The sequence below is a fragment of the Corylus avellana genome, chromosome ca2 (assembly GCF_901000735.1).
Source record: "Corylus avellana chromosome ca2, CavTom2PMs-1.0".
NCBI classification, from domain to species: Eukaryota; Viridiplantae; Streptophyta; class Magnoliopsida; order Fagales; family Betulaceae; genus Corylus; species Corylus avellana.
In genome coordinates, this window is record NC_081542.1 from 43,808,417 (window position 1) to 43,818,168 (window position 9,752).

Genomic DNA, 9,752 nt, shown 5'->3' on the forward strand with positions numbered 1-9,752 from the left:
TTTTTAAGGTCTTATTTTAGAGATATTAAATTGATGCTATGATTATATTAATATTCATAGTAGGTAATGGCATTTACTTTGAGGTTGAGATATTTATTGATGATATTAGGTAATAATATTTATTCTTGAGGAATTTATTAGATCTTATGAATATCATTGGAATGAATATTGATTTGAGGTTATTATATCATGATGATGATTTTATTGGGAGATTTAAGAGATATGATAATTGATGATTGATTGGTATAATTTGGAGTATGATTGTAATAATTGGTGATTGATTTTATGAGTAAGGAATTTGTGGGATTGAGATTATTAAGGGAAATTAGGTGAGAATAATATTTAATATTTTATTAGATCTGTTTTTAATATATTGGAGTGAAACCTAACTTTCACGCCTACTTTTCCCCATTTTTCTTCACAGCAGCCCCACGCCCACTTATTCTCATACTTTGAATTATTAACTGATGCTTATATTTCTTTTATTCATGTTTCACCAACCCAGCCGAACAATGATCCCACTTTTTCTTTTTATTCATATTTTATTCAAACCTAAATTTGCGTTCACACCTAAACTTCTTTCTTAATCCTTTTTATATTATTATTTTATATTATTTTATTCTTTCTTCTTTCTTTTCTCCTTTTCTCCCCCGACAACTCTCACCAACTCTCACTATTTCTTTCTTATTCATACTATTATAATCTTATTATATTATTATTTTCTTTCTTCTTTCTTTTCTCCTTCTGCCGACAGCTCTCACCTGCTCCCATCTCTCTTCTTTCTCTTTTAATCCTTCCTTATTTAATGCCTCATTCATACAAAAGAGATGAGAGAAACCGAGAGTGAGATGAGAAATTTAAGACAGAGAGCTGAAGAGGAAGAAAGAGAGTTTAGGCGAGAGAGAGAGAGAGAGAGAGAGAGAGAGAAAAAGTCAGTGAAGGGATTGTTATGGGTATGGACCAACTGCGGCAGAACGGGTTTCAAGTAATTACCTTTGATGATCCATTCATGTAATCCACTGTAAGTATTCTTACTTACTGAGTATGATATTGATATCCAATAATACGGATTTTTGTGGTTTTATAACTTGTTTAGCATTTTACTATATATGATTCAACAATGATTTATATTGTCGGAAATCAATTGACTCACTACTTCACAGTTTTTGTAGTGTTTGCAGGAATGGAAAATCAAGGTAATTATGCAGTTGTGATTAGAGATTCATATTGAGATGTACAGAGATTCCAAGTTGGTTAAGTTTTGTCTAAAGTTTAGACGGTCGGATAGATTTGTATAAATGCCTTGTACGACATAGCTTTGGGTATTTTTGTATAAAGAAAAGTATTTTAAGAGTATTTTTTTGTATTGATAATTACAGTTTTTCCGCTATATGAGATTAGATCGTTACAATAATGGTATCAGAGCCACCTAGTAACGCCAGGTCATGTGGTATTGAAGCACTGCATGACGTTTTAAGAGGGGGAGTTTGTAACACCCGGTCCCATATTGGGAAGATGAGAAGAAGCCCACATTGAGTGGGTAGTTTATAGAGATAGTCATGGGTGCTAAGTCTCACATTGCCTAGTTACTAGGTGAAACTGGGCTAGAAAGATTGGGATGTTACAAATGGTATCAAAACATTACCCAGCCTGAGATGGTGGGAGTTTGCACAAGCCTATGAGGGTCGCTAGTGGACACACGTTGGTGATGCCAAAAGTGGGTTATATTATAATGGTGTCAGTTAAGACACAATGAGATGTATAAGGGCCAAAAGTTAAGGGCCGAGAATGAAGAAATTCCCTGAGGATTGCCAACGGTGACACTGGTGCCCAAGAAGAGTGCTTGTAGAGTCTCACATCGCCTGGGTATGGAATATGTTATGATATTTATTTATGAACAGATTGAATTTAAAAAATTTTATAGTAACTTGAGTAAGTTATGGTTCAAGTGTGATTTGTTTTTAATTTGGGTTGCTCAATTTGGAGATAGGTGGTAATTTATGGGCTTTAATTTCGAGGACGAAATTCTAATAAGGAGGGAAGATTGTAGCACCCCAGATTTTTAAAGTCTTATTTTAGAGATATTAAATTGATGCTATGATTATATTAATATTCATATTAGGTAATGGCATTTACTTTGAGGTTGAGATATTTATTGATTATATTAGGTAATAATATTTATTCTTGAGGAACTTATTAGATCTTATGAATATTATTGGAATGAATATTGATTTGAGGTTATTATATCATGATGATGATTTTATTTTGATTATTTTATTGGGAGATTTAAGAGATATGATAATTGATGATTGATTGGTATAATTTGGAGTATGATTGTAATAATTGGTGATTGATTTTATGAGTAAGGAATTTGTGGGATTCAGATTATTAAGGGAAATTAGGTGAGAATAATATTTAATATTTTATTAGATCTGTTTTTTATATATTGGAGTGAAACCTAACTTTCACGCCTACTTTTCCCCATTTTTCTTCACAGCAGCCCCACGCCCACTTATTCTCATACTTTGAATTATTAACTGATGCTTATATTTCTTTTATTCATGTTTCACCAACCCAGCCGAACAATGATCCCACTTTTTCTTTTTATTCATATTTTATTCAAACCTAAATTTGCGTTCACACCTAAACTTCTTTCTTAATCCTTTTTATATTATTATTTTATATTATTTTATTCTTTCTTCTTTCTTTTCTCCTTTTCTCCCCCGACAACTCTCACCAACTCTCACTATTTCTTTCTTATTCATACTATTATAATCTTATTATATTATTATTTTCTTTCTTCTTTCTTTTCTCCTTCTGCCGACAGCTCTCACCTGCTCCCATCTCTCTTCTTTCTCTTTTAATCCTTCCTTATTTAATGCCTCATTCATACAAAAGAGATGAGAGAAACCGAGAGTGAGATGTAATTTAAGACAGAGAGCTGAAGAGGAAGAAAGAGAGTTTAGGCGAGAGAGAGAGAGAGAGAGAAAGTCAGTGAAGGGATTGTTATGGGTATGGACCAACTGCAGCAGAACGGGTTTCAAGTAATTACCTTTGATGATCCATTCATGTAATCCACTGTAAGTATTCTTACTTACTGAGTATGATATTGATATCCAATAATACGGATTTTTGTGGTTTTATAACTTGTCTAGCATTTGCTATATATGATTCAACAATGATTTATATTATCGGAAATCAATTGACTCACTACTTCACAGTTTTTTTGTAGTGCTTGCAGGAATGGAAAATCAAGGTAATTATGCAGTTGTGATTAGAGATTCATATTGAGATGTACAGAGATTCCAAGTTGGTTAAGTTTTGTCTAGAGTTTAGACTGTCGGATAGATTTGTATAAATGCCTTGTACGACATAGTTTTGGGTATTTTTGTATAAAGAAAAGTATTTTAACAGTATTTTTTGTATTGATAATTACAGTTTTTCCGCTTTATGAGATCAGATTGTTACAAGACGAGTAGTAGTTTCTAATATGGAGCTTCGCACACCATTCTCGGAATGATTCACAGTCAAACTGCTTCCCGTTATCAGTTACAAATGCATGAAGAATACCATAACGGCAGACAACATTCTTCCATAAGAACCTTTCAATGCTCTTGGCCGTAATGTTCACTAGAGCTTCTACTTCTGCCCATTTTGTGAAATAATCCACTGCCACAACCGCGAAACACACACCCCCTTTACTACGAGGTAATGGTCCTACTATATCTACCCACTATTGTGAGAAGGGCCATGGCGAGGATATTGAGCTCAAGTCTTATGGGGGTTGCTTAGCGATATTTGCGAAGCGTTGGCATTTGTCACAATTTCTTACCATTTGTACCGAGTCCCAACTCATATTCGGCCAGTAAAAACCGGCTTTGACTGTTTTATATGCCAATACTCTCACTCCCGAGTGGCTGCCGCAGATTCCTTCATGGATCTCGCGAAGTACATAATCTCCCTCTTCCTTGGAGATACATTTCAGTAGCGGTAGCATAAAGCCCCGTTTATACAGGACTCCATTAATTATGGTAAATCTGGCAGCCTTGATCTTGATTTGAGTTGCTGCTTTTTTATCTGACGGGAGAGTTCCTTGTTCCAAATATCCCCTTATGCTCCTTTGCCATTCCGCTACGGTCTCGGTAACTGAGACCGAGACCGTTTCGGGTATGGCAGGTCTCGGCAAAACCTGAATCGGTATCTTAGGTTCTTCAGCACCGCTAACCGCTGTTGATGCTTTTCGGGCCAGTTGGTCCGCCCTTTCATTCTCTTCACGTGGGATCTTCATAATACAGAATTTCTTAAAGGTATTCTGTAAATCCTGTACCTTCGACAGATATTGCTTCATTTTACTTCCTCTGGCTTCAAACTCTCCCCGGATGTGTCCAACAACCACCTGTGAGTCACTCCGTAGCTCAACAAAATTGGCTCCCTTTTCTCGGGCTAAACCGAGTCCTGCCAGAACCGCTTCATACTCAGCTTCGTTGTTGGTGGTCTTGAACTCCAATCTTAGGGAACTACATAATTCCTCTCCATCTGGGGTGATTAAAATCACCCCAGCTCCACCATTCTTCCTTGTTGACGATCCATCTACATAGATTACCCATGTTTCATCTTTCTGCCAATCTGTGGTGGCAGGTAGATTAGTGAATTCCGCTAAGAAGTCGGCCAATACCTGCCCCTTGATACTACTCCGTGGGAGGAACTCAACATCAAATTCTCCAAGTTCGATTGCCCAGTTCGCTAATCTGCCAGACAGATCTAGCTTTCCGAGCACTTTCTTCAAGGGATATTCTGTCAAGACTCTGATAGTGTGAGCTTGGAAATACGGGCGTAGTTTTCTGGAAGCAATGATTAATGCAAATGCTAACTTCTCCATTTGAGGGTATCGCTCTTCTGCTCCCCTCAATACTCTGCTTACAAAGTAGACTGGTTTCTGAATACCGTCCTCTTCTCGGATAAGGGCCGCACTTATAGCCATTGGGGAAACAGCCAAGTATAAATACAAAGCTTCCCCGGGAACAGCTCTGCTTAACAAAGGTGTGTTGGTCAGATACTTTTTCAGCTGTTCAAAGGCTTCTTCACACTCTGCGGACCATTCAAATGCCTTTCTTAAGATTTTGAAGAAAGGTAAGCATTTGTCTGTGGACCGAGAGATGAATCGGTTTAATGCTGCAATTTTGCCAGTCAACTGCTGGAGTTGCTTCGTATTTTTGGGTGACTGCATATCTAACACTGCTTGGATCTTTTCGGGATTAGCTTCTATTCCTCGGTTTGACACCATATAACCGAGAAATTTTCCCGAGGCTACACCAAATGCACACTTTGCGGGATTCAACTTGATCCCATACTTCCTTAAAGTTTCAAAAGTCTCCTTCAAGTCGTCTATATGACCTTCTGGTAGCACGCTTTTGACCAACATGTCATCGACATATACCTCCATATTACTGCCGATTTGGTCTCGGAACATCTTATTGACCAGTCTCTGATACGTTGTTCCGGCGTTCTTGAGACCGAAAGGCATGACCCTGTAGCAATACAAGCCTCGGTCAGTGATGAATGCGGTCTTTTCTTGATCTTCTGGATGCATATAAATCTGGTTATAACCAGAAAAAGCGTCCATAAAGCTCAACAGGCCATATCCCGCTGTCGAGTCAACTAGCGCATCAATGCGTGGTAGAGGAAAGCTGTCCTTTGGGCACGCCTTATTGAGGTCTGTGAAGTCCACACACATCCTCCACTTCCCACTGGATTTTTTGACCAACACTACATTAGCCAACCAGTCGGGATAATAAACCTCCTCTATAAACCGAGCTTTAAGTAATTTCTCCACTTCCTAGGCGATAGCCATATTCCATTCTGGGGCAAACTTTCTTCTCTTCTGTCTTACTGACTTTATGTTTGGGTCCACATTAAGTTCGTGGACGATGTCATCGGGACTGATCCCCGGCATATCTTCATGAGTCCACGCAAACACCTCCATATTTTCCCAAAGAAAAGTTATGAGAGAGCCTCGGACTTTCGAGACGAGCTGCGTTCCTACTCTCACTACCTTTCCTTCTTCCAATTTCACTTCTTCCAAAGGCTCAGCAAGCTCCCCTTTGAGGGGAACTTTATTTCGGCCGTCCACCATGCCGATCGTCAGAGGGGATGGTTCTGACTTCTTCAAGGAAACGTTATAACACTTCCTTGCCGTAACTTGATCTCCTTTTACCACTCCTACTCCCTCCTCAATAGGAAACTTCATCATCAGATGGTAAGTGGAAGTTACAGCTTTCAACTTATTAAGGGATGGCCGACCAATGATTGCGTTGTATGCAGATGGCCGATCGATTACCAAGAAATCGACCATAGTAGTGGATTGCCTTGGGGCCATACCTACCGTAACTGGTAGGGAAATGAGTCCCATTGGCTGAACTTGTTCTCCTGCAAACCCTACCAGTGGTGAATCAAACGGTTGGATCCTGCTCCGTTCGACACCCATTTGCTTGAAGACCGGCCAATATAAAATGTCTGCTGAACTACCATTATCCACCAAGACTCGGTGGATTTTATGGTTGGCCACCGTTAGTGTAACAACTAACGCATCATCATGAGGAAATATTACCCCCCTTTCATCTTTTTCAGAAAAGTTTATAGTCATCCCCGTTTTCCTTGCTATCTTTAGAGGTCTTCCGATCGACAGTACTTTGTTATTAGCTTTTGTTCTCCTCGCATAAGCTTTCCTAGATGAGCTAGAAGTTCCTCCGCCAGCCAGTCCTCCCGAGATGGTGTGAATTTCTCTTACGGCGTCTTGATGGCGAGGCTGATGGAACTCTCTGTCCCACCTCGGTTCCACCTGCTGATCCTGCATCGGTTCAGCATACCGATCTTCTCTTGGTATTGTCTCTCGGTTTCTGGGTGCTTCTCGGATTCCTTCCAGTAACGGAGGCTCTTCGTTTCTTCGTTGATTCCTCTCACCTGCTAGGAATTTCACCAACCTCCCGTTTCTGATATGGTTCTCAATCTCCTGCCTCAATGTTATGCATTCCTCAGTTAAATGGCCATGATCGCGATGGTACTCGCAATACTTCTGAGGATCACGCCTTTTAGGGTCGCCCTTCAGCTTACTTGGCCATTTGAAGGCAGGGTCCCTCCTTATCTCCATGAACACCTCGGTCATGCTAGTATTCAATGGAGTGAGCTTTGCGCTCTGCAACTTCCGAGGGTCCATTCTAGGATATGATGGGGCCACCCTCTCTGACCTTTTCACACCCTTCTCCTCCTTCTTTACAGCACTTGCCGGCGTCACCTTCTCCTTATTGCCCTTGGCTTCGATCTCTTCTTTCTGGTTCTTCATGAGGGCTTGGACGGTTTCTTCCTGATTAATGTACTCATCACCCTTTTTTATGAATTGACCGAGAGTCACTAACTTGGTACTTTTTGACAGCTCAGCCATCAAAGGCCCTTCTGCTCTTACTCCATGCATCAGAGCGTCAAGTACTGTCTGCTCAGGAGGGTTTTCAATCATCAACTTCTCCTGATTAAACCTGAGCATGAAATCTTTTAATGATTCTTCCTTCCCCTGCACAAGGGACAACAAATAAGCCGGATTCTTCTTCCTCTTCCGGGTAGCCAAGAACTGACTCAAGAAGAGACGTCCGAGAGTCTTGAAATCGTCTACTGAATTGGCCGGAAGTTTACCGAACCAATCCTTAGCTACTCCTGCGAAAGTTAAGGGAAAGACCCTACATGAAATTGCGTCTGGGGTTCCATGAAGAATGAAATGCGCACGAAGAGCTTCCATGTGTTCAGTTGGATCCCCGGTGCCATCATAGAGATTGACTCGGGGCATCTTGAATTTATTGGGGAGAGGAAAATTCATGACTCGAAGGGTGAAGGGGAGACTTGTATTTTCCATAAGTTCCCCCGCATTGGTTTGATCTCTGCCATCAGCTATTTGACGAGCCATTTCATCGCATTTCTTTTTAAGCTCCTGCAAGTCGGCGTTCACATTGCTCTCATTAAACCCTTAAGTGCGACGGTCCTCCTGGCGGAAAGACTGCTCCCTCCGAGATCTAGTATGACGAGATCTTTCGTTTTGGACAGTATGATGATGGCTATCCTGAGCTGAGCTTACTTCATCTTCCTCCTCAAAACCTCGGGGCCTCTTTCCCCTGTGGATCTCGGCGCGTCTTTCCCTCTCTCGCCTTTCTCTTGTCTCCTCGTCCTTCTTTCTTCCCGCTCTTGGTCCCTTCGGCTGTTTCGGCCTTCAGCAACCGTGAGCCTTGTGGCGAGGTCTTCATTCTGCTTCTGCAAAGCCTTCATGGATTCAGTCATCTGCCTCATGAAATCTGCTAACTCTGGAGGACCTCCAAGAGCCCCAGGAGGTGCGCCGGGCTGTCGCACAGATTGGGAACGTGTATTCACCATACCTAGAATAATGAAAAAATGAAGGAAAAGCTAATTGTTTCCCACAGACGGCGCCAAACTGTTGATGCACAGTTTTCCGGGATGATGACGTGGCACGCCTTCAGGTGGTGCGATGAGCTTTGGTAGTATTCCAGACTACACACAAAAGAGAACAGATAGGATTAGAGACCCCCGGTGGTGTCCCGGCGGGGGAACTCCGATGCCTAAGTCAGAAACTGAGGAAAGAGTGTTTAAGCAATCCCAGTTTTTAAAGTCCAGATTGCACGTACCTTTCATAGAAATCGAGAATTGTATTTATAGGCATGTAGTGGAGTTTGCCTCCCGTATATCTTGGGACCCTTATCCCTGAATATCTGGTTTGTAGTTATTTTGTTAAGGGATGAGTCTTGGGATGAGATTGCATATCACCGTTAGATGTATATTGCCTTTTGAATTTAAATTGCCTCTTATCCCGCTTGTATAGGGATTGTTTGTTAAAGGCACCTTTCAAATGTAGGATAATGTTTAATTGAAATGAATTTGAACCTTTGGATATCTGTAACTCTATAATGGCAACTTCACACTTGGTCTTCTGACTTGTTCCCATTTGGTGTACCGTCTCGGATCCGACGTCCGACTCCTATCCGAGAAACGGTCTCTGAGTCAGATACCGTGAGTGTTTCGGTTTACGAGACCTTCTCGGTAAAAGCTATTCTAAGGCCTTACCAAATTTTCCGTTTGATGGAGATCGGGTTTGGGGTCTATTGGGTTTAAATAGCGGATTCATGACCCAACATTATTAAATTTCTTATTTTTATTTTTCATAATTTTTGGGATTGGCCAAATAAAAGTCTGAGTTGGGATAAATCATAAATGGTAATTTACGGTTTACCTATACGTATGATGCTTATTGAATCTTTTGTATGGAATTGATAAATACTACATAGTTTAATTATTAGCATGATACCCTTTTTTCAAAGAAATCTGCGAATCTAACCATAATTAACATAGTATGAGAAAAAACAAAATTGCAGAGACTTTTCAACCATCTTATCAACAAAATCAGCCCAGAACCAGGAGTGTGCTCTCTGGCAAGGATCAGATGGCAGCAATGGGGACTTGTCATTCCAGACCTCGTCTATGTACTAAACGATGATGAGGGACTCACAGACCGGCTTGCCGTTGTGGATGAGAACCGGGATCTTCTTGTGAACCGGGTTCATCTTGAGAAGCAGCTCGCTCTTGTTCTTCAAGTCCTCCTCCTTGTACTTGTACTTAATCCCCTTCTCAGCCAAAGCGATCCTCGCCCTCATCCCGAACATACTGTCCAAGGAATCCAGCAGAACCACCTCGTTCGCCAT

At 40.8% G+C, this 9,752-nt stretch overlaps 1 protein-coding gene and 1 pseudogene across 1 annotated transcript; both read right to left on the bottom strand.

Annotated features, from left to right (window-relative positions):
* Nucleotides 1-3,448: 3,448 nt before the first annotated feature.
* On the bottom strand, nt 3,449-7,951 carry LOC132169891 (uncharacterized; annotated as a pseudogene).
* A 164-nt stretch (nt 7,952-8,115) lies between these two features.
* On the bottom strand, nt 8,116-9,752 carry LOC132169892 (probable glutathione S-transferase GSTU6). Its single transcript, XM_059580836.1, has 2 exons — nt 9,560-9,752; nt 8,116-8,414 (listed from the first exon to the last, which is right to left on the bottom strand). The coding sequence occupies exons 1-2, from the start codon at nt 9,750-9,752 to the stop codon at nt 8,116-8,118; spliced, it is 492 nt and encodes a 163-aa protein (XP_059436819.1).